The sequence below is a fragment of the Periophthalmus magnuspinnatus genome, chromosome 15 (genome assembly GCF_009829125.3).
Source record: "Periophthalmus magnuspinnatus isolate fPerMag1 chromosome 15, fPerMag1.2.pri, whole genome shotgun sequence".
Classification (NCBI taxonomy): domain Eukaryota; kingdom Metazoa; phylum Chordata; class Actinopteri; order Gobiiformes; family Gobiidae; genus Periophthalmus; species Periophthalmus magnuspinnatus.
Window position 1 is genome coordinate 12,857,014 of NC_047140.1, and position 24,871 is coordinate 12,881,884.

A 24,871-nucleotide genomic window follows, 5' to 3' on the forward strand; every position below is an offset into this window, starting at 1 on the left:
GGCAAAATGAGAGCGAGAAAAAGGGACAGAAGGAGGGAGAGAGAAGAGAGATAGAAGGATGTAGAGAGGGGGTGGGTAAAAGAAGAGAGGGATGGAGAGAATGAGAGGAGAGCCGTGTGTGGAATGCGTGGGTTATTTCTGTACACTAGTTTTTGGGAGTGTTCAGAGAAACTGTACTGTATGTGACAGAAAGAAAGTTTATCCTGCGATTTCTTCATCACATTCCATCTAACTTTACTTGTGCAACTTAATTTAACTGATAAATGTGTTTGACAGCTAATGTTTCACAAATTAATCTGCAGATGTTGTGGTGTGATTGGATATCCATGTGTGTCAGATTCCCCCCCATCCTTCTATATTCCTATAGTTTTAGACTGAGATAGGGCAGGTCACATAATTAATCTGCAGATGTTGTGGTGTGGTTGGATAAATACTGCGTTAGAATGGACCATGTCACTGATGATCAGGGAAAACATCTGGATTTGACTTTTGGAGATTTACATAAAAAATACATTATAATGGATAGAGAATACCAATTGTTTGTAGGTGATCTAAAGGGCAATCGTTGGAAACCTCTTCTATTGCTGGGTTTCAGATGACATCACTGCATTCTATAGGCAAAATTGTTAAAATGCAGATTTTTGTGGTAATACAGCAAGTTCTTGGTCTTGACTCTAAAAAAATGATCAGGTTCAACAATTGTAATTTTGGCTTCTAGATATTTCTTGGCAAACTGCACTAATCATTAAGGCAATATGTCTCTTGCCCCCCATCGGAGAGTATGACGTAATCGCATTCTAGATTCTGAAAACATTCCCTGTAGATGTGACTCTAATTCAAGGCACCACTCTGTCTGAAGCTTGGTTAGAAAATTTGACCATAAAGAGCCGATTAGCTGGAACTACAACAGTTGACCTGATTTGTGCTATTAAGTCAAAACATTTTGTATTTTTTCTTGAGTTTTCAGACCATCTTAAAACTTTTTTTTACAGTTTGCTAATGTGTTCATTGTGCCTGCATGATAACCCCAAACGCTCCACCATGAAGATACATGTAGAACACTGCAGTGTGATATCACTGCAGTATCAGTGGGCAAAAATGTATTTAGTCAGCCACCAGATGTGCAAGTTCTCCCACTTAAAAAGAGAGAGGCCTGTAATTTTCATGATAGGTACACTTCAACTATGAGACTCGGACTTTCAACTCCCTCCAAAGATCTTTTATGGGGTTGAGATCTGGAGATTGGCTAGGCCACTTCAGGACCTTAAAATGCTTCTTACGAGGCCACTCCTTTCTTTGCCTAGGTGGTGTGTTTGGGATTATTGTCATGCTGAAAGACCCAGCCATCTTTCATCTTCCATACCCTTGCTGATGTAAGGAGGTTTTCACTCAGAATCTCATGATACATGGCCCCATTCATTCTTTCCTTTACACAGATCAGTCGTCCTGGTCCCTTTGCAGAAAGACAGCCCCAAAGCATGATGTTTCCACCCCCATGCTTCACAGTAGGTGTGGTGTTCTTTGGACGCAACTCAGCATTATTTCTCCTCCAAACACGACAAGTTGAATTTTTACCAAAAGGTTCTATTTTGGTTTCATCTGACCATATGACATTCTCCCAATCCTCTTCTGGGTCATCCAAATGCTCTCTAGCAAACAGACAGGCCTGGACATGTACTGGCTTAAGCAGGGGGTCACTTCTGGCACTGAAGGATTTGAGTCTCTGGCGGCGTAGTGTGTTTCTGATGGTAGCCTTTGTTACTTTGGTCCCAGCTCTCTGCAGGTCATTCACTAGGTTCCCCCCGTGTGGTTCTGGGATTTTTGCTCACTGTTCTGGTGATCATTTTGACTTCACAGGGTGAGATCTTGCTCTAGCCCCAGATCGAAGGAGATTATCAGTGGTCTTCTATGTCTTCCATTTTCTAATAATTGCTCCCACAGTTGATTTCTTCCCACCTTACCCATTGCAGAATCAGTCTTCCCAGCCTGGTGCAGGTCTACAATTTTGTTTGTGGTGTCCTTTGACAGCTCTTTGGTCTTGGCCATAGTGGAGTTTGGAGTCTGACTGTTTGAGGTTCAAACAGGTGTTATTAATACAGGTAACGAGTGGAGGACAGAGGAGCCCCTTAAAGAAGAAGTTACAGATCTGTGAGAGCCAGAAATCTTTCTTGTTTGTAAGTGACCAAATACTTATTTCACCAAGGAATTTACCAATGAATTAATTAAAAATCCTACAATGTGATTTCCTGGATTCTTTTCTCCCATTCTGTCTCTCATAGTTGAAGTGAACATATGATGAAAAGGCCTCTCTCATCTTTTTAAGTGGGAGAACTTGTACAGTTGGTGGCTGACTAAATACTTTTTTGCACCACTGTAAATGTTGTGCCCTACTTATAATCGATACAAAATAGTGGCTACTTAGTTCCAGGTGAACTTAAGGTCATAGTGCTTTCCTCACGTCTCCTCTTGTGCTCCTTTTGCAGACAATCATTAAACCAATAACTATGCACTGAAAAAAACTCAAGCAAAAAAAAAAAAAAAAAAACCCAAACTTTTGTATACAGAGCCTTTTCTTACTGGAATAAGCTGCCTCAAGAAATTATGCTAATACACAATGATCTTGCTTTTAAAACATCTCAAGATATCAATATTTGTAAATGGAAAAAAAAAAACATGGTTACATGGTTAATGCTAACCAAGCACTGTGATTAAATTATGTACGTGTTTTTTTGTCCATTTCCCTTATGATCGAATTTGCTGTTATATATTGATTTTTATGTCATTAAGGTCAGTCAGAAGTCAGAAGGTCATATCTTTAGAGTCCTCTCCTCTTTCCTCACATTTCCTCTTGTGCTTTTGTATTGCAGGTGATCTGGGTGTGTAATAACTGCCGTAAACAGCAGGAGCTCCTGACTCGACCGGGTGACTGGTTCAGCTCAGATTCTGCTGCTCTGGGGTCAGCCGTCAGTGAACCCTCCGTGTGTCAAAGGTCACGCTCCCAAGCCCCTGCCCCCTCCATCCATGATGCTCCAGGCTCCGCCCCCGCCTCCCTCGACCCCAACAGAGCAGCTCCACCAGGAGGAGCTGCGGGAGACCCACGGTCACGAAGCGAGCCACCACGAGACGAGTAAGGAGGATTCATCTGTTTGTGCATAGTCTGGATGTCTGGGTGTAATCCTAAAACATTTTTAGTCCTTCAGCTAGTTATTCTGACTCAGATCTGGTCAACTAATTGCGATTGTGATTAGATTTGAGATTTATGCTTTAATAATAGGATTCTGTTAAAAGTTCACATATCACCTCCAGGACAATTGACAAAAAGGCTGAAACATGAACTAACAAACTAATACAAAAATTGCATTTCAGACCATGTTTGTACAGATCGAAACTACAGGGTTAGCAGTTTTTAAGCAGAATAAGACAGGATATTTTGCTGTCTCTGAAGGAAATTATGATACTTCAAAAATTATGTCCACTCAACTATGTCCACTCAAGATTTCAATTCGACCATTACTCTTGCAGCCTGGCCAGGGATCCAGAATTCACACTTCTTCAATACTTAATGAAGATGTGAGTCTGGTCATCAGTGAATCTTCTTATTTTTAAATGGGTGTGACTGACAGGTGGATTATTGGAAAAAAAAAAAAAAAAACATGGCGGATTTCACTGCCACTAAAGCACTAAACTCTGTTAATCTGAAGATGAGATAAATCTGGTTTTATTTGTAAATCGTAGGTGACCAATGAGCTCCTTCATTTCACAGGTGTCACTGAAAAAAGCTAATCTGATTGCACAATCACCTTTGGCCTTGCTTGAGACGCATGGAGGGTGTGGGAACCAAACTGATATCGATCTATATAGATATACCTTTCTGGATTTACTAGGCCCTACCAGAGATACATGGGACAAAAGTAGATGACAGTCTAGGATATATTCACGATATTTGCTGCTGAGAAGTATCCCATTTTATGTGTCACCGCAATACTGAGAAGCCTCTACTACGTCTTGTGCTGTGTAAATGAAAAATACACTATATGTTAATAGATCATGAAACCCAAAGATTGCCACTCTATATGGTGACACGTTCTAACTTACTGTCTCTGATTTCAGGAGGAATGGTCGTGGGGGAGGAGCCGGCAGCCGCGGCCAGTCCCGTCTGCAGACTCAGGTGTCGGTGGACAGAGACCTACGCGGAGAGAGAGAACGCAGAGAGAGCAGACGACTCACCAAAGGACGCTCACTGGAGCATGACCCTGTGGGAGGGGGCGGGATCAAACGGACCGCAGATCAGTCGGGGCCTGTGCCTGCCGGGGGGCGTGGCCAGGCCGTACAGGGGCAGGGGCTGGAGGGGTTAGGCCCGGGACAGGGCCCTGGAGCTGGGCTACAATCTCAGACAAACCCCCCTGAGCTCAGAGAACCTCCGCATGGCCCAGCTGTCAGACGGACAAAACGTGAAAAAGCCGAAAGCATGCTACGAAATGATTCTCTCAGCTCCGACCAATCAGAATCACTCAGGCCGCCGCCCCCACGCCCATATAAGTCCAAACGAGGTGCGGGCGGAAAGAGGCAAACGAGTATGAGCAGCTCTGAAGAAGAGGGCGGGACGACGCCAGAGTACAGCAGCTGTGAAGACGCAGAGATAGAGAGCATCAGTGAAAGAGGTGAGTGGGGGGCGAGGGAGGAGGGAGAGAGGATTAGTTTGGTCAAGGCAGAGGTTTGACAGCCACATCTGTCAGTCTGCCCCAGGGCATCTACAGCAGGACTTCACCACTAGTGTCTGACACTACAATGCATCTGACTAAAACCTGTGTATTTTGTGAAATGCAAACGTGTGAATTTTCCCCATGTACTTTTTTATCTTTGGTTTTCAAAACCAACTTCTATTTTCTATCTTCTATTTTTTTTTTTTGTGAAAGCAAAAGGTTTCTGCTACTGCAAAAAGAACAACATTACTGGCAATTTATGACCTAAAAGGGGGTTAGTTAGAAATGAGTAAAACAAAAGCACGAGAAGACCCAGAGGCCACGTTGCAGTGGCGTCGACAGACGCCATCTTGGATCTGGCAGGGTTAAAGGGTCAAAATGTTGCCCAAATCTGGGTCAAACTTGGGTCAAACAGAGTGGTTGCTGTCACATTTAGAACTGCCTTTGGGATCAGAAGAAAACAACACAGCATGACAGAAATATGGAGGGCTAATAGAGAAATCAGGCCAGTAAGGATGGGACCTTATTGAAATTTTGGATCACAATGATGGCCAAAACAATTGAGCTTAACGATACAACGATTACAATAATTTAAAAATTGCTGACAATTTGCTGACAAATCAGGGCTGCAAGATTTGTCAAAATCAAATTTAAATTGCAATTTGATGAGTCTTTCTGCATAAAAAACTCTTAACCCTGTATGTATATGTGATTCTTGTGAGCTCATATTTCAGTCTTCTTGTCAATTCTCCTGGACTTGTTTAAAATGTGAACCGCAAGTCTTATCGCAATGCTTGAAAAAAAAAAAAAAAAATCTATATAATTACATACTTTGCCCAAATTGTTCAGCCCTATTATGAATAAATTCCATGTTAAAAGAACAATCTTAGAAATTATTTTTGTTATAAGTGAAAACAACAACAATCTGGTAAAATGACGATTATTTTTGTTCACAATTATCACAAAATGTACGTTGAAATGTATTGAGTATGGTGATGAAAACTTCCGAGCACGTTGGCAAAAAATGTTACATTCTTGACTTGAACGAGTTACCATGTCTATCAAGTCACCATCAATAATTCCATGTCCACAAAGATACAGCAAAATGTAGAAAAGACTGCAAAAAGTCCATGCTGCAACATGTGATTAATCATCAATCAGCTCGGCCTCGGTTAGTAAGGGAACGACATCCTTCACTGAATAAGACCTGCCCTCGGCTCCTCAGTGGTTTGTCTATGGTATGCCATGTAGCCATGCAATGGGCTGAAACTAAGTGCCATTTCAGGTATCATACATAAACACCGGGCTCACAGACACAAAGTCCAGTCGTGCGGACATCCACTGTGATAGTGCACATTGGCTCCAAGGAAATGAAAGTGCTACAGTCTGAGGTGACTGTCTCACGTGACTCTTTGACACAATCGGTGCCCACCAGCTTAGATTCCTCATTAAAACAAATTAATGTGCAGGTTTCATATAGACTATCTCGTAAACATGAAAAAAATGATTGGAGGCTGTTTAACATCATTGATATCAATAATACTAACAAAGCTAAATCCCAGGCATCAGATAGATCCTGGTAAGTCTCAAACAGGCCCAGTATCCCTAAAGAATTAAGCCTATTTGATATGCAAAACATCAAGACAAGGAAGGGACTGGGAACTTCTATTATCCTGCTCCCTAGATGTTCTGAATATCTATCTCTGCCTGTTAGCTATGTAAATGACTGTGATAAAACATCTGCTATTGCTGGTATTTATTCTGCACCTTCAGCACCCAAAAATGTTCTTAATGATCTATTCACGATGCTTTCTAAACTGGAAAATTACAAGGTCCTAATAATTGGTGATACTGTCACTGAAACCCAAAAGGTTTATATGAGATTTTGTCAAACAAAACCGTTATTGATTTAACCTAAGCTTTTGATTCAGTATATCTTAAAATCCTCTTGAAACGCCTGAAACATATTGGATTTGACAGTGCTACATATAATTGGTTCCAACTTTAAGCAAAGGAGTACCCCAAGGCTCAATTTTGGTCCCGCTGCTTTTTACTATATTTATTTATTTATTCTATTGGTGTCAATTTAAGAGAATGATTTTAATGAAATGCAAAATTCCCTAAAAAATCTTTAATCATCATTGAATGCAAATAGAACTAGTTATATGTTTGTTTAAAAAAAAACAAAAAAACTGAAGTGATGTGCAAGCTACAAATCTGTATACACTAAATGGTACATTGATTGAAAGAATCAACACTTAATAAATAATAAATAAATATATATATTGACAAATATGTATCCTTTAAAATACATATCGTGGAATTATGTAACAGTTTAAAATCAAAATTATCATTGTATTATAGAAATAAATCTTGTATAGCATTGAATTACAGATGAGAAATTGTTCAAGCAACCTTTATTTATGTACTAGATTATGGAGATATAATATACATACAGACTTCAGCCTCTACTTTTGAAACCTTTAGATATACTCAATCAGGTTTTAAATTCATCACCTGTTATGAAACAAAGGGTTATCACTGTACACTCTATGAAGAAGTAGGTTGGCCATCGCTATCTGCTAGAAGAGAACAACATTGTATATAATTTATAACAATACAATCTCATGATTGCCTACATCTAAAAACTGATCACAGTAGAACTGAAATGGGAAAGAAAAAAAATTGGTTATTTTGCTTCCCAAAAATAGAATATCTTTCAAGGACATGCAAAACTGGATATATTGGTGCCACTAATGCATTTTAATGATCTCGTGATAAACATTTATAATTGCACCAGCATCTGCATTCAATGTCTTAAACGGATCCGCACAGTTATTTGTTTTGTTTGTTTTTGTTTGTATTGTGACAGAACGCTCATGAAAAAATTGTGTGGTACTCTCATTGGGCTCTCCCTGTGTAAATAAAAATACCTGAAAAAAATGAATGAACTTTTTTTTCCTACTCTAGGGATGTGCGATATATCACTTTCAGTATCTTTATCAGCTGATATTAATATTTGATATCTATGTGTTCCATGTGCCAATCCCAGTTTGTCCTCAGTGCATCAGATTTGTCTTTTTAAAAAGACTCAGGTGGAATTTTGGAAACAGAAGAGACATTAGGCAAAAAATATGGCTGTATGTTTACATGCAACAGATGATTTTATTTCCCAGATAAGTACATTTTAAATTTTTTTATAAGCAAAAAGCTATTTTAAAATATTTACAGATTTATGGGTCTTGCTTGTTTTAAAACTAAATATCAATATCGGTTATTGGCTCAAAGAGATTTTGCTTGAGTTAGAAAACACATGGCCACCTATAGGTAAAAAAAAACATGACAATTCTGAAGAAATGTTCCAAATGAGACAAATAAGGATGCTGCTCTTACCAGTCCAGTCTGTGTGGTCTCAAGTTACATAACCCACTTCAGACCAGTGTTTGTGCTGGACTCTGTTTTACTCCTGTCACAACACAATCCTCCTCCTCAGACCCTGTGAGACCAAGCAATTGAGTTTGCTCTAAAACACAACTTCCTGCACAATCCTGTTGATAAAGTTTGGTACCAAGAAGAAGAACAAAAATATCAACCTTGATTTCGATACTAAGGAATAGACTTTACTTTTCAATCAAACAAACTTGAACTTAACTAACTCACTTAAAGTACATTTATTTATGTAAATATTTATATTAGATTATAGAACTGTAATGGATTGATCTTTACAGTAAGTAATAAACTATCTAAAATAGTAAATTATTATGTGTATTTTGATGCTTAAGAAAAGATTCAGTAATGATTTTGACACCACAATGATTAAAAAAAAAAATGAATGTGCTTTTCAATACAATATGATATTGGTCATCTGAACACTTTACTGTGGTCTCATGCTAGTTTTAATGTGGTTAAAGAACATTCTAAAACTGTTCAGTAAAGGGAAAATTTCAGTATTGATTTTTCAGTATTGATTCAAATTTGTATTTAGTCCAGACAAGATTTTGGCAGTAAATAAATTGTGCTGTTCAGGTCGCAATTTCCACTTCCCTTATTATATTTTTGCTGTCATCATAGAACACCTTTTTGAACTACTACTGGACTAAAACTGACCAAAATAAAAAAGTATGCAATATAGCTGATAAGAAGTTATTGCAATATAGGTAGTTTGTTGCAGTATCGATTATTCCATTATTGCTACTTTTTTTTTCTAATTTTATAACACATTTTTTTTAAGCTTGTCCTTTCTCTCTTTTGTAAACGAAGTTCTCGCAGCGGCGCATTTACAGGTCATGTTTCTATTTCTGTCCCGAGTCTGAATATTCAATAAACCTCCAATAAACACACAGCCTTTTTAGGAGCCATGTTTGACCAGCACAGCCTGATTTGTGTACATGATGATTGCACTGCTTGGAGGGACAGTGCTAGTGTGTAAACTGTCACTGAGTCCTGTCCTCTCGGCCATTATGTTCGGGATGCACTGACAGGGATGGTACGTGCTTTTATTGGACTCTTACTTAGTTGATTTTGTCAGGGTTTAGTCCCGGTGCAGTTCTGGTTTACTTCTGGTTTAGTTCTGGGTTAGTTCTCATTTAGTCCTGGTTTAGACCTGGATTAACTCTGGTATAGTTCTTGTTTAGTCTGGATGCAGCCCTGATTTAGTTTTGGTTTAGTCCTTGTTTAGTTATAGTTTAGAACTGGTTTAGTCCTGGTTTAGCCCTGGTTTAGACCTGGTGTAGGTCTGGTTTAATGAGTTGTTCTGAGTTGTTCCTCATTGAAGTTTTGTCTTTCTCTAGTCCTGGTTGAGTCCTAGTTTTAATCCAATCCTTGTTTAACCTTATCTTAGTCTCTGGTTTAGTCCTGTTTTAGCCCTGATTCTGCCTCTGATTTAGTCCTTGTTTTTGATATAGGATGATCAGGTTTTGCGTCTTGTACTGCTTGGAGGGACAGTGCTGTTATGTACTCTGTAAAACTGTCCCTGAGCTCTTGTCCTCTCAGACACTACATTTATGATGGACTGACAGGTCTGTTTGTGTCTTCATTGGTTTCATCTTTGGACAGAATTTATATTACATTTGCTGTATGGGGTGGCCAGAGGGACAGTGATTGTTCTGTTCTAACAAGCTCATGTCCACTTGCCTGGTACTAGAAACCACATGTAGCTGTTGTAAATACATTGTACACCTAGGAATCGCTGTTTTTCATGGATGGTTTGAAGTTACTGTGTCCTCATGGCTGGTACAATGTCTCACTTTTACTTTTGCAGGTGACTGGGAGTGCTACCCTCATGACCCCACTGTATGGCATGTAAGTCTAGATTTTACTATACATTTTTTTCCAGTGTGAACAAAAATTGGAAATACAAATTATACTTTAAACATATGGTGGATTGCTTGTACCGCCATAGTCTCAGTATAAATATGTGAGTGACAACTGATTCACTGAATTACTTTTCCCCCTCTGCTACTGATATGTAAATAAGATTAAAAAAAGAAGATATTTTGAATGTGTTTAAAGCTACCATCCATAATTTTACTTGATTTCTTTTTCACCAGTAGATGTGAAACATGTTACAACCAGGGCAGGCCAATCTAATTACAAATGGTGGCTTTAAGTACTTTTAATGTCTGTATGACACAGCTTTAGAACAGCTTTTTCAGACAAAGACGAGAAGCAGAGTGGACCGCCCTTAAACAGCCAATCAGCTCTCAGCACAAAGAATCATACAGTGACTCACAAGGCTCTTTTTTGCCTGTTTTCAATAGACAAAATGTTTTATTATTAGATGAAGACAACTGTAACTATTTGATTTTTGTCACAATGTTCAGCTGTTAAATGGGATAAACAAATTTTAACTTTTGGCAACTATTAAGTATATTTGGTTCCATATTTTTTTTGTAGCATCCTGTGAACTGGCAGCCATCCAAAGAAGGAGACCACCTGATCGGACGCATCACCCTGAGCAAAAGGAGCGCCACCATGCCCAAGGAGGCCGGGGCTCTGCTGGGGCTCAAGGTCTGTGTGTTGCTGTGTGCAGCCCTCATTGGTTTCGCCACTGTATATTGGTTGAATAATGGTTTTACTGGTTATCTGTGTGCGCAGGTGGTGGGGGGCAGAGTGACAGAGTCGGGGAGGTTGGGGGCTTTTATCACCAAAGTGAAGAAGGGAAGCCTGGCAGATGTCGTGGGACATCTACGAGCAGGTAACCACTGTTTACACAGCCACAAGTTTTCACAAATCAGCAATGTTTTGATATTGGATTAGCCTCTTTTACACTACAACGAGCTCTGTGTTCATTCAATCCACAATCAGTCCGAGCTCCACTGAAAATGATGAAAGTAGTTTCTTTGGGGACAACAGGCTGTTCTGAGCTAGGCATATCACAATAATTCCTATATCGACTTAATCAATGCAAGATGGAGGGGGTCAATATTTATCCTTGTACTAGTGGGGAGCTGTGTGTTATTTTTCTGTGTGAAAAAAGGATTGAGTTGTGAATGGTTAAATAAATAACTTATGTCTCATTAAGTGTTTAATTTTAATTTGTTTAATGAAGTGTTATTGTGTGATTAGTTTCAATATTATTTTTACCCTCTATTTTCTGCATCAATATATCATACTTCAAAAAAGGTTTTCTCACGGAGGGGTGACAGCACAGCCACGATCATGTCAATTCTGATAAATCCCAAAGAGTGCCTTGTTTTAGTCGTACACCAAATATCACCGTACGGAAGGTTCATAAATCTGGACTTTTTGCTGAGAATGGTTAAGCTTCAGGCTGGCTGTGTTTGCACCTACTTTTAATTCTACAGTGTGAAATTCTAATAATAATATAGCCAAAAGTACTGCATGTAGAACTACTGTAGATCTGTCTGTTGGATTGTTTCTGAAATAATTGCTGTGTAGTTAAATTTCTGTCTTGTCTTGTATCTGTAGGAGATGAGGTTCTACAGTGGAATGGGAAGCTGCTTCCTGGAGCCACCATGAAAGAGGTCTACAACATCATCCTGGAGTCTCAGTCTGAGCCTCAGGTTGAACTGCTCGTGTCACGGCCAATCGGGTGAGTTCAGACAAGTGTATGAATTATACTCACAGTTCAAACTCAGTTTGAATACTAAGGTGTACAGTTTTTGATACTGATTTCCATAGGCTCCCAGAACTGTAAAAAAACATTCCCTTTTAAAATACAGTTGTAGAATGTAAGGAAGGTTTCAAGAGTAGTCAAATCAAAATGTAAAATGGCTTCGGGATGGAGCTGAAACGTCTTGATCGCAAAGGCAGTGTCCGGATGACCATCATTGAAACCTTCTCTACATTGAAACACTCCTGGACGAATGAAGGATTACACCATCGCAGCAGAAGAATCACATTTTCAAAACCAAATTATGATTTCTTTTAATATTATTATGTGGCCTGATTCTAGTTATAATATAGTGAGCAAAACCATTCTGAAACTGTTCATGAAATGTCAAATGTTGTCCTGTATGCAATTTCTTTATCAAATTAATATCAAATTTTAGTATCTGGGTATAGATTTTTTTGACAGCCTCAACCTAACTGATTATTGAAATAAGGCAATATATTTATTGCACAATTGTTACTTTGAGCTAATGGCACATTTTGGAGTCTAAGAAAAGGCTTCATGACTCAGACAGAACAGGAATGACTGCAAAATAGGGGTGCAAATTGCACTGTTTTTTAAGTTAAGCTTTTTTTTTTAGGTTTAAGACTTATTGATACATCTAATACCTTATTGGTATTGTTTACTGACTAGCAGAATATTTTGTTTGAGTGCAAAAATATACTGCATGGTGTTGGTGATGTTGATGAAAAAGATGAATGTATGAATTTCTCCCCAAACACTTGCAAAGGGTTTATAGAAAATATCAGTAAGTAACTGTGGACTTTTACTTTCAAATAGACAGCACCTGGTCATTGTGGTCATTTTGAATATCTCAGTCTGAATTTAAATCTAATGTTTATAATGCAATTACAATGAAACAGTACTTCCTCTTACAGTATTTTTAACTTTTAACATTGAAAATTTCAAAACATTGAAATTCAAGAGATCCAAAATGGCCACTGGACTGTTCAGCTTTGCTTTTGCAGAAGAAGAAAGAAAAAAAAAAACATTGATAAAGCTCTGACCAGCTCTGACCAGCTGTGAACACATGTTGGAAATGTCTCTTTCTGATGAACATCACCAGGTTTCTCTCATTTAAACCTGAAGTCAACAAAGCTCAGCAGTTAATGAGCACTTCTGGACCTGGAAGTAAAAAAAAAAAAAAAATCTGGGAGGGTCTGACACCATCCTTCAGTGTCTCTGGGTTAAACCTGTGGGCAATATGACCCATGTCCAGATCTTGAGCTAACTTAGCTGGAGGATTTCACCTACTATACATATTTTGGTTTAATGGGGGGAAACCATGCGAAAGCCATCCAGACACAGGAACCCGGTGAGCCAAATCCAAAACCCTCTTTCTGTGAAGCCAGAGTGCTAGCCACTCTACCAATGTGCTGCCACAGAGACTACACAAGTTTATGAAGGCCCAATCAACATTGGTCACCATGTTTGTTTTGAGACAAATGGACTGGATTGGTTAATCTGTCTGTTAGTCATGCCCATCAGAGATCTAGGGCACTGGATAGGTTTCCACACCCAAATGTCTATGTAAAGTATTGTAAAAGTGTGTGGTCTTGGCTGGCCAGACAACCAACACATAGGTCTTTACCACTCATCATTGCTTAAAACTGGCAACACAATATCCAAAACCAGAATTGCCTGTCCACTGTTGACAGACTGTTGCACATTTAATTGTGCAATAAAGAGTTTTGTCCAGCTCTGGCTCTGCTCCTTTCATTGCTTCTCTGCAACAAACACATTCATAATATTACTAACCTGCATCTTTGAGCATGTGAAGTTTGAGCTTCCACTTTGTCCTAACTATAATTATACTTTTCATTTAACATTTTATATATTATCTTTTCCAGTGATATCCCAAGAATCCCCGACACGTCCCACCCTCCATTAGAATCTAGTAAGTATTTTGTCTACTGATATAATCATATTTATCATTAAAGTTGTGCAAACTGAAATGTTGATAATTTTGTGACATCCATAATATTAGCTCATGGGTCCCCAATTTATTCATTTTAAATTAGAGACATAATCAGACATTTAGATGGTTTGTACATAATCTTGTATAAACCTACTTTGTCCATGGGGAGTTTATTGCTTTGAATATTCCACTGTATGGTATTTAGCTATAGCTATTGATCTATCTAATCAAGTAGGCTGATGCCACAAAGTTATAGGTCAGATCTGTGAAGAGGGATTGTTCAGCAAGTTTTTCTTGCAATAAAAGCACCTGCAATTGAATAAATGCAATATAGAGTAGTTAAATGCCATAGAACATTCAAACTAAGGCTATATCATCTCCATGGAAACAAGCAAATGGCAGATCCTCCATCAGAAAAGTTATGTAGCACATCTTTAATTTTTTAACATGAATTTAAAGTAGAGAGAGGACATCCATGCTGTTGTCATATCTGTGGAGAGGCGAGCCCACTAACTGTAAGAATGCATGTTTATCCAGGTATCCTTTGCCGGATGAAACATAGTTTACCTTTAAAGAAGACATTTTGTGCTTGTGTCTGTTATAGTTTATAACCTATCAGGCCCATGATCTTTTATGTTATAATATGAACATTTTAAATCACAATATTCATCAAAAATGACTTAATAAAAGAAACAAGTTTGCTGGCTTTTGCACTAGAAAACTGAGGTGCTCAATCACCACTCTCATGTTTAGGTGAAAGTTCTGATAGAGCCACGGGGCATCTCTTTATGTCTCTTCATGTGTCTTCACGTTTCACAAGTTTGGCCTTACATTTGCACAGTATGACTAAAACTGTGTCTCCTTCCCTCTGTCTCTGTGTGTGCGGGGTCTGCCCCTGCTCCCCCTCCCTCTCTCTGATCCAGTGGCGACTCCTCACCCTCCCTCCTCTCTTTCTCTCCTCCTGTGCTTCTTGTCATTATAATCCAAGTTATGGAAAGTAAATTACGGTACTATTTTCTCACTGTTTATAAGTGAAATTTAAGACCTCATTTAAGACACAGACATTGTTTCTGCCAATAGCAGTGAAGCGCATGCATGTGTTTCTGCCACCAGTGCCATGCACGCATTTAGGCTTAATATATTGTACAAACTAATTTCAGATTTTAAATGTGGATTATCGGTCTTATCACCATGAAATAAAAACTGTGATCCTGACACTCTGCACTATATAACTGAAGTCCTCCTGTGTATGCTTTCAGTAACACTAAATCAAATAAAAAATTGAGATGGATCAATATGGGGAAAAAGAATCATGATTCTTTTTAGTTGAGCGTGTGGTGGTGAAAACGGGGTAGATCAGAGCAATGACGTATTGAATACAGGAGAAAAAAGATTACTTAAACATGCATGAATCATTCTAAATAGAGCTTAGAGAGGGTAAATGAGAATAACCTTCCACCGCAAGATGGAGTATTGCAATATTTGTAAGATCACAGACTCATGAGAACCCATCTTGAGAGACACCCTTACATGCCTGCTGTAAGTTTAAGTGGCCGGGAAACAAATGCCGGCAGATGTACTTGAGCCTATATTAGTCAAAATACAGACTTTTTGTTTTATGAAAAACATCCAGAAGGTAAGCACTTTGTGCATTTGTGAATAGGGAAGATATCTATTCTTTTCTCTCTACTAGATTAAACCAAAGTTTGATTTTTCAGTTTGTTCCGCTGTTGTGGCACTTTGACCAATCATTCAAATATTTGACATGGTGTTTCCACGTTTTCCACTCTTTTAGCAAGAGCCATCCTAGATGTAATGGTTAGAACTCAATTCAGAGTGCTACAGATATCAATCTGGCACGAGCCATGTTAAAATGAGAGAGGAAACAAATATAACACAGTGAAAAGCTCTGAAAAGGCAATTTTTGCAGAATAGATCTGCTTTCAAAGTAGTTTTTGTTGACTCTGCCATGCATATACAGTTGCCATATACATGACCTGAAACTGTCTGTTGTGAATCTAAACTAGTGTGAGGTGTGAGGTAAAGTAGGGCGAGGAAACCCCGGCTGTCGTCAGAGCTGAATTCTGTGGTTCTAATGAGAGCGGCAATAGAATCTCACTAACCCTCAGAGACTAGACCACAGGCCATTTATCATCCACTGTCACTGCTCTGAGGTGCAGACACAAAACATCCACACACAAGAGAGGTATTTTTAGGCTGCAGAGGAGAAGAGGGGAGCAGGGAATGGAAAGGAGGAATAGTGGGAGGCATGGGGCTATACAAGGGGGGGAAGAGGAGGAGAAGAGCAAGGGAGAGGCATGGAGCTATACATAAAGGGGGAGAGGAGGAGGAGAGCGGAGGAATGGAGGATAGGTGGAGAGGAAAGACATGGAGGTATAGAACAGGAGAAAGAGAGAGGAGAGAAAAAACAGGGAAACAGGATGAGAGGAAGAGAAGTAGTGGAAAGAGAGAGAAGAGAAGGAGAAGACAATGGGACAGAGGGGTATGGAGGACAAGGACATTTTACAGTATAATCATAAATATAATATGTTAGGAAGAGGGACTTCTTGTGAAATATTTGGAGATGAATGAGCAACCATTACAGTAACCCATGATGTGTGGTATCTAAAACTCCATCCTCAAAGACAATACTAGCACTATTTATTGTGGCTTACGTTGTAAGAAAAGACCTGAACATTGAGGAGTAAACAAATATTACTATTTAAATAACATGTATATGCTACAAAATGGACAGCACTCCTATTTTGTTTTGTTTTTTTTTATTTTCAGAAAAAAATCCTCACTTTACAAACTGTATTTCATAAAGAATATATGGTTTTATAGTATTACTATTACTATTATTATTTTGGCTTTTCAATGTATAATTTATTGTATTATTGCCATATTGTGTCATCACCAATGCTATATCCCATGCATCACATATTATAACTGAGTGGAGGAACACTGTGGTTCCCAACCCTGTGTACATTTGACCCATCCTCTGTATCTGCAGCACATTTGACCCGTCCTCTCATGTGTCAGATATTTGACCCGTCTTGCGTGTCTCTTGTCTGTGCAGCAGGTTCCAGTTCTTTTGAGTCCCCAAAGGAGAGACCGACCCTAAATGTCCTGTCCCCCTCCAGTCCCGGGACGCTGCAAGACGCTCCGCAGCTAATGCCTGGAGAGTTGTCGGTGAGTTTTGGGCCGCAGTGTCCAAGTAATAGTGGGAGTTTTAGAAGAGACTGGACTATCTCCCTCTATATATGTTCCGTATAATCCTACTAAAAATAACCAATTAACCAATTAACTGAAAATACTGAAGGACTAATGCCCCTGTCCACTGTCTTACACTGCTAAAAGTTTGCATAGTATAGATTGGGTTTTTAATTATGACTGATTTTGGTTGATATTGATAGCCTCATTGATAAGCTACGTGTATTTATCATGTGTTCAGGTGACGTTATGGTACAGTGTGTAGAGTGATTTTGATATAGATATATTGTTATATATGGAGTTATTGACAGTTACTGAACATAGGTGATAATTTACCTCTATTTGTGATGTGTCCAGGTAAAGTTGTGGTATGATAAAGCCGGGCACCAGCTGATCGTAAATCTGCTCCAGGCCAGAGACCTCCCTCTGAGGCCGGATGGACGCCCACGCAGCCCCTACGTCAAGATGTACTTCCTCCCTGACAGAAGGTACTAGTACTACTTCTATTACTGCTGCTATTACTGCTACTAGGGATACATTTACAAATTATGCTAGTACTACTATGACTTGGTTTATGCTTATTAAGTCCTGATTTAATCATGATTTAGTCCTGATTTAATCTTGGTTGAGGTCCTTGCTTAGTCATAGTTTAGACTTGCTTCAATCTTACGTTAGTTAGAGTTTATGATAGATTCTAGGCAACTGGTAAGTGGTATATTTTTCATCTCCAACTTTAAAAAATACACTTGAGCAGCTCGAACTGATGATTCCCACTTGTGAACTGGGGGATGGTTGAGGAATTACTACAATAGGAATACTACATACCAAATAAACTGACATATTGCAACAATGATAATCACTACAAGAATGGTATCTGAGCAATTAGCCACCACATAAATGTTAAATCCTCTAATATTTTGCAGTGTTAGAAACCTTATACTGTTTATATTTCTTTGGTTTAGCATTAGCTATATTATCTACATATAAATTAATTCAGAGGAAAAGAATGAATGCAGCATAAGTCCTGGTACAGTCTTGCCTTCACAGATTATGGTTCAACCTGCAAAAAATTGACCTGAAGGGTATTACTGTGTTATAATCTAAATATAATAGTTCAAATAATTCTGTGTGTTTGTTTTAGTGACAAGAGTAAGCGTCGGACCAAAGCAGTGAAGAAGACGGTGGAACCCAAGTGGAACCAGACCTTTGTGTATTCTCACGTTCATCGACGAGACTTTAGGAATCACATGTTAGAACTGACCCTATGGGACCAACCCAGGTCTCCAGATGAAGACAGTGTCTTCATGGGAGAGGTAACCACCAACTTTATCAGGGAGCAGAGGAGAGGGTCAGATGAAGCAGAGGAGAGGGTCAAATGAAACAGAGAAGAGGGTCAGATGGAGCAAAAGATGCAGAGGAGTGGGTCTGAGGAGCAGAGGGTCAGAAGAGCAAAGGAGAGAGTCAGAGGAGCAGAAGATGCAGAGGAGAAGGGGAGAGGATGCAGAGGAGAGGGTTAAAGGATGCAGAAGAGAGGTTGCAGTGGAGTAACCTTCTTGTTGTTTGTTGCAGATCTTGATAGAGTTGGAGACTGCATTATTGGATGATAAACCACACTGGTATCCTCTACAGACCCATGATGTTTCCTCCATCCCTCTGCCCTGCCCCTCTCCCTTCCTCTCCAGACGCCACATCCACCCAGACGGCCCGGCAAGAAACTACAGCGTGAGTCATTTAAACTATAATTAACAGCTAGTGGGTTTTTTTTTGCTTTTAATTTTTGTTTATATTTACATTTGTATTTAATTTAACATAATTATAATTTCTTGTATAATACATTTTAGTAATATTTTCAACATAACACTAAAGGATACATTCACAATCAAACTCCCAAATGTCAAGTTATCACCCATGCCCTCTGCTTTCTGCTGTTCATATAAATAATATTAACAAAATAATTGGTTGAATCTTAAAAATCTTTGGTCGACTAAGGTGTCATTAAACATGTAACTTTTCTGTTGGAGGGTATGCCACCTGCCTGGAATGTTTCAATGCTACTTGATGTTTCTGACACTATGGGGGCATTCCATCAAATCTGGGTAACAAGTCCAGACTAATTCTGAAATCCTGAATTGAAACTAGCTCCATTTCCAGCTTAAGCCTCAAGTCGTTTCATGAAAGAAATAAGCCTAGGTCTGACCAGCTTAAACCTAAGGCCAGAGTAAGTGCTTCTCTCCCTCCTGATCACTCCACTGGCAGAGATGAGACTGGCTGCGTAGTGTGTAGCCTTGTTAATGCAGAGAATAAAGTTGCCTGATACCTTCCTGATGCATGGTGACCTTAACTTCTTTTTGTGTTTGGAACACGACACGGTGTGTGTAAGTAGAGCTGTTAAGGAACTGTTCACATGTAACTAGAATTGGCCAATCAAATCACTTCTGTGGGTGCAGTTTGACAAGGAGTTAGAGAAATGGGAAAGAGGAGAGAGACAGACATAATGAAGGAGCGCTACAGAAAATATGGACTTTATGCATGCTGAAATTTTTGAAAAAAAAAAAATAAATAATTAAGTGATCTTGGAGACAAAGCTAAAATAATTGGTTAGCCAGGTCCCGACCAGGTTTGTACCTGGGTGGTTGTTACTACAACAACTCAGTGCCAACTCTGGTTAGCCACTTTGGTGGAACAGAACTGAGGATTTGATAAGCCTGGATTGCCCAAATAAGGCAGGGTTTGGCTTCATGGAATACTCTCATTATAGTATGATAATGTATTTAACATCAGTAATAGAGAAGCTGATCATTTGTTTACTTTTTAAATAGTTTTGGCTAATGTATCTCTATGAATGTTTTAAAAGCTCGAAGTTTTTGTTTTTTTGTTTTTTACATTCAGTGTCGACCTCTAGAACATATCCATGGCAAGCAGGTGGTTGAGCATATCAGAAAAGTTCTATAGTGCAGCTTTAAGCATCAAAAAACTGACAGCCCCATAAAGAATGTAATATCTACCCATCACATCCCACCAGACTCAGCCTTGCTTCTCCTACTGTCTCCTGTCTCCTTTCTCCTCTCTTGACTCCTGTTTGCTCCTCTGCTCCTCCTCTCTGCTCCTCCCCTCTGCTCCTCTGCTTCTCACTGACTTTAGCTGTTCCACAGGTTGTTATTTGTCTGTCTGTCTGTTGTTTAACTGTGCTCTCTCATCTGTCTGTGTGCATGGCCTGTCTATCTGCATGAGTAGGATCTCAACGTCTGTCTGAACCGGAGTTTGATGATGGCTCTGCTCTAGTGTCCAAAGGTGGGTCCAAACTAAACTAAACATGAAGCATATCCTTATATTCTTAAAACCAGATTTTGACAACTTAGATTTGATCACAATTCATGTATATTCAGTAGCTTCATTTTGTTTTGAATAGGTACATTAAGTTATCTGCTTCTTCACAAAGTCACTGGTTAAATCCACCTCACTACAGTCAGAGCCTTACGGAGGTTGACCAATAGGAGTGGAGAAGTAGATGGGGAGAAGGGAGCATGTTTGACTATAGAGCTGCATTAAATGGAATTTGATTTAATCAAAATACGATATTGTCATACATTGCATTTTAACAGCCATATTGCCCAGCCCTACATGCAGTATTTCCTAAATCATTTCACTCAACACACTGCCTAAAAATCTGTTATTTTAAATGTTTGTTTTGTGTGAAAATGCATGGCTCCCCTTCGCGTTCTGACCACTACCGTACTCTGCTTTATACATACACAAGTAAGCTAGAATTGCATTCGTTTGATATTACTACTGCTCATAGTCAAAATTTACAGTAGGATTTGTCTTTGTCAAAACGACAGACTGTATATATAAATGGACATAGCTAACCCATTAGCATTCCAAATAGGATGTGAGCATGGGTGTGATTTGTTTTAACCTTCTCTACATGGTCTTGGTGTTTTTATTTTGCTATTTTGTGCCCAAATCAAGAGATGAACATTAACAGGCCAATCTGGTGCCTCCTTTCCCTAAAGTTGCTTTCGCTAGCAGGTTTGATGGGCAGGTATCACAGCTTTTTTGCCAAGCACCAGCCCCTGCCAAACCAAATCCGGACGGCATGAGACATGTACCTCCAACTACCTCACGCCTGATTCGCTCTCTGGTTACTATGATACACACAGTTGGACTTCCAAATCTGAGCAGCTATAACATAGGCCTCGACTGGCTTCATTTGGCTGGAGCTGAACACTATAGTTGACGTCATACTCCCTCAGTCCACTTCTATATACAATCTATGGTCAAATAGCCTTTGTCATGGTTTATGGTGCCAAAGAGTTCTGCCTTTGACTAAGAAGTATAATTTATGTTCGCTTATTTCTGGGTGGTAGCACAGGGAACCAGAAACAAAGTGATTTGGCAGAATTGTATGCCAGATACCCTTCCAGATGCAATAAGACACATTCCTGGGACGTGGTTTAGGGTGCCACCCTTAAGAATCATTATGTATATTATGGTGGCTTATTATTTTCTCTATTCAGTTCTGTATAACGGAAAAATAATTACTTTAACCAACTTTTCCAATGGTGAAAGACTTGTCCAGCCCTGTCCCGCTGTGAGCTTTGAGCTGCACTTAAACCAAAATAAGAGCTTCTGGTTCAGATCTGGACCCATCCTAAGTTTATTTATAACTTAAACAGATTGTTCTGCTTCTAAACAGAAGGGCTCCGCAAATAAGCCAGTCCTGCTCCAACAAGAGGATTCAAAAAGCTGTTCTCGTTTGGAGAGATTGGATTCAAATAAAAGCATTAAGTGTACAGTCCTCTACTAGACGCAGTTACAGTGAAACTTTCAGATTACACTGGCTTGGTCCTGGGTTAGTGCTGGTTTAGTCCTGGTTTAGTCCAGGTTTAGTCTTGGTTTGGTCCTGGTTTAGTCCTGATTTCAGGATCTTGTTGAAAAGCATGTTTAGTGGAAACCCCAGCACCTATCGAATTCTTCTCAGACGAGTGCTCATAGTTCATAACAGTAAGTATTAATTTCAAGGGGACCATCTAAATGTTACATTTTCTTTATATTTATTGAGATATTGTGGAGTGATTTTGTAGAAATGAGAACAGTCATTTCTTCATGTTGGCTTCACTAAAATGTAAAAGGATCATGGTCCAAGTAGTTACCCAAACTTTTAAAATATCCATTGTATTATTGTAAGGCTTGTCATATTGCAGTTGTAATACCATAGTTAGTTTTATTCCTTTATTCCTCACTTCAAAACTAAATCTATATTATCAAATGCACAGAAGTGGGTAGTACTCAGTTACATTTACTTGAGTAACTTTTTAAAGATATGGTATTTTCAGAGTATACAGCTTACTTGTGGTTACTCATCCCACTGTATCTACAAGAGACAAAAGCTGCTATGCTGACAATATAAAATGATTTGACCATTTATGTTCCTTGCGCCTCTCCTGCATATATGATTCTTTGTCTCATTTTTGTGGTTTGATTTTGTGGTATTACATCAACTTTCAATTCTATATCAGATGTTGCTGCCAGACAGCTACTCTTTACTTTTCCCAAATACTTTTAGTCTTACTTAAGTTATTTCTTGGACCACTATTTGTTCTTGAGTAATATTATTTTGAAGCAACATTACTCTTGTTGAGTACAGTTTTTGTCTACTCTACTCACCTTGGCAAATACATAATTAGACTGCAGCTCCCGCAAAACCAGCCTCGGATAAGCGGAAGAAGATGGATGGATAATTATCTTGTGTGTTTTGTCCCAGCAGCAGAGTCCAGAGGCAGAGAGAGGCAGAGGGAGACTGGTTCTACTCTGGAGGTTCCCGATCCACAAAGAACTCCCTCCCACCACATCCGGTCCAGATCTGTCTCCCCTCATCGAGAAGAGCAGGGAAGAACCAGGTCCAGACCACCCAATGTACCTGCTCAGAGGTAAGACCTGGTTTAGTCCTTGTTTAGTTCTGGTTTGATCCTGGTTTAGTCCAGGTTCTAGTTCTGGTTTATTCCTGGTTTATTTCTGTTTTATTCCTGGTTTATTCTTGGTTTAGTCCTGGTTTAGTCCTGGTTTAGTCCTAGTTTAGTCCTGGTTTAGTCCTGGTTTAGTCCTAGTTTAGTCCTGGTTTAGTCCAGATTTAGTCCTGGTTTTAGTTCTGGTTTTAGTTCTGGTTTAGTCCTGGTTTAATCCTGGTTTAATTCTGGTTTAATCCGGGTTTAGTCCTGGCATATCCTCTTCAAGGGCCTCATTTATAAAGGATTATGTAGTATGTACTCCTAGTGGCATGGGAAGTGTGCGCCAGGTAAAGTCTTGATTTATAAATCCTGTGTGCACACTCCACCACGCAATCTGTGTTTTATAGATCCTACCTGCAGCTGGAATCTGCGCACGCAAACCCACATCGTGTCACGCCCTTTCCACACCTCCACTGCAAAGTGAATGTGAATGAAATTTACCTAAATATGAGCCAATAATCAGGGGGTGACGGAGATGCAGGGGGCAGAGAGGGAGGGGAAGATGTTTCACACAGTGGAGGGATAGCAACAACTCACTTCTTAAATTAAATTACAAAATGACAAAATAAGCAGCATTGTAGCTCTTCCATGTCATAATATTTAGCAGATCGGCCTGTATCCTAGCTGTTTTCTTGTTATGTTTCATAACGCTATATTTTTAAGTAAGTTCAGACCATCCAATGTACCTGCTCAGAGGTAAGTGCCCAGTGTAGTCCCGGTTTAGTTCTAGTTTAGCCCTGCTTTAGCCTTAGTTTGTCCCTGGTTTACTCTTGGTTTAGACCTAGTTTAGTTCTACTTTAGACATAGAATGGACATGATTTACACTTCACACTTCACTTCACTTCACTTTACATTTCTCTGGATATTTAGAGACATTTCAGTTTTAATGCCTTGTTTCACTGAGTATTTTATACAGACAAACACATTCTAAAGATGAGTGACTTTTTGGACGGAGAGGAGAGGAACCCATCTCGTAATGAAAATCTGGTGCAGGACTCAAAGTGCTGCCAGTTCTGCTTTTACTGATCTGAGCCAAAGACCAGAGCCAAGAGTCTGCTGCTAAACCTGGGACACTCCCTTATGTCTGCTCCAACAAAGCCACACACGCACACTCACACAGAACATTCAGCAAGACGCATTTGGGAAAAAAAATAAACGTTTTATTTTTGGAAACTTACAGAAAGAAAAAGTGAATAACTGTCATCTGTGTTTTAGATAATTTAGTGAAGATTTTGAAAATATACCATTAAAATAAGAATAAGTCCTGTGACAGATTGTATTGCACAGTGGTGGGTCGTGAGTACATATCACATTACACGCTGAGTGTTGCTGACTCCCCTAAATTAAAAAAAAAATGTCAGTGTATGCTCAGTTACATGTATCTACATGTACATGATCTACACTCTATTATTTTGACTTTTTTGACAAAAAATAGACAAAGATAAAAAGTTAAATACTATCACTTTAGGCAACTTGGTGTACAACTCATGATGCACTTCACCTTACATACAGGTTTGTGTGCATTTTTGTGCACATTTTTAAGAGCTTGAAATTGAGTGGTTAGAATGATTCATGCCTGTTTGAGTAATCTTTATTCTCCTGTATTCACCCGTTTTCATCGCCACCAGCACACACCCACTGTTCTGTACTTATTCCTTTTCAATAGTATTTTCTTAATCATTGATACATGAAAGGTTCCACTGTATTGTGTAGGCATTTTGGCACAATTTAAAGAAAGTCTGCTACTCGCTTGTGTGATGTGGATCTATCCATTGGAGGTGCTGACAGCTACACGGTTCTTTGTTCTGATGGGGTTTACAGCAACGTCTGCTCCCACTGGACCTTACAGTTTTCTAACACAAAAGTCAGTGGACTTGTCTCTTCTAAGTTGTTT

General features: G+C 39.2%; 1 protein-coding gene across 1 annotated transcript in view; it reads left to right on the plus strand.

Annotated features, from left to right (window-relative positions):
- LOC117382401 (regulating synaptic membrane exocytosis protein 1-like) overlaps positions 1-24,871 on the plus strand; it is an 83,148-nt gene that overhangs the window by 37,346 nt on the left and 20,931 nt on the right. The window contains 15 exon segments of the mRNA XM_055227070.1: positions 2,868-3,127; positions 4,111-4,661; positions 9,964-10,004; positions 10,599-10,712; positions 10,800-10,899; positions 11,634-11,757; positions 12,569-12,586; positions 13,689-13,735; positions 16,836-16,948; positions 17,327-17,457; positions 18,111-18,282; positions 18,539-18,668; positions 18,671-18,691; positions 20,204-20,260; positions 22,734-22,899. Of these exon segments, the coding sequence (XP_055083045.1) occupies positions 2,868-3,127; positions 4,111-4,661; positions 9,964-10,004; positions 10,599-10,712; positions 10,800-10,899; positions 11,634-11,757; positions 12,569-12,586; positions 13,689-13,735; positions 16,836-16,948; positions 17,327-17,457; positions 18,111-18,282; positions 18,539-18,668; positions 18,671-18,691; positions 20,204-20,260; positions 22,734-22,899 (2,045 nt within the window).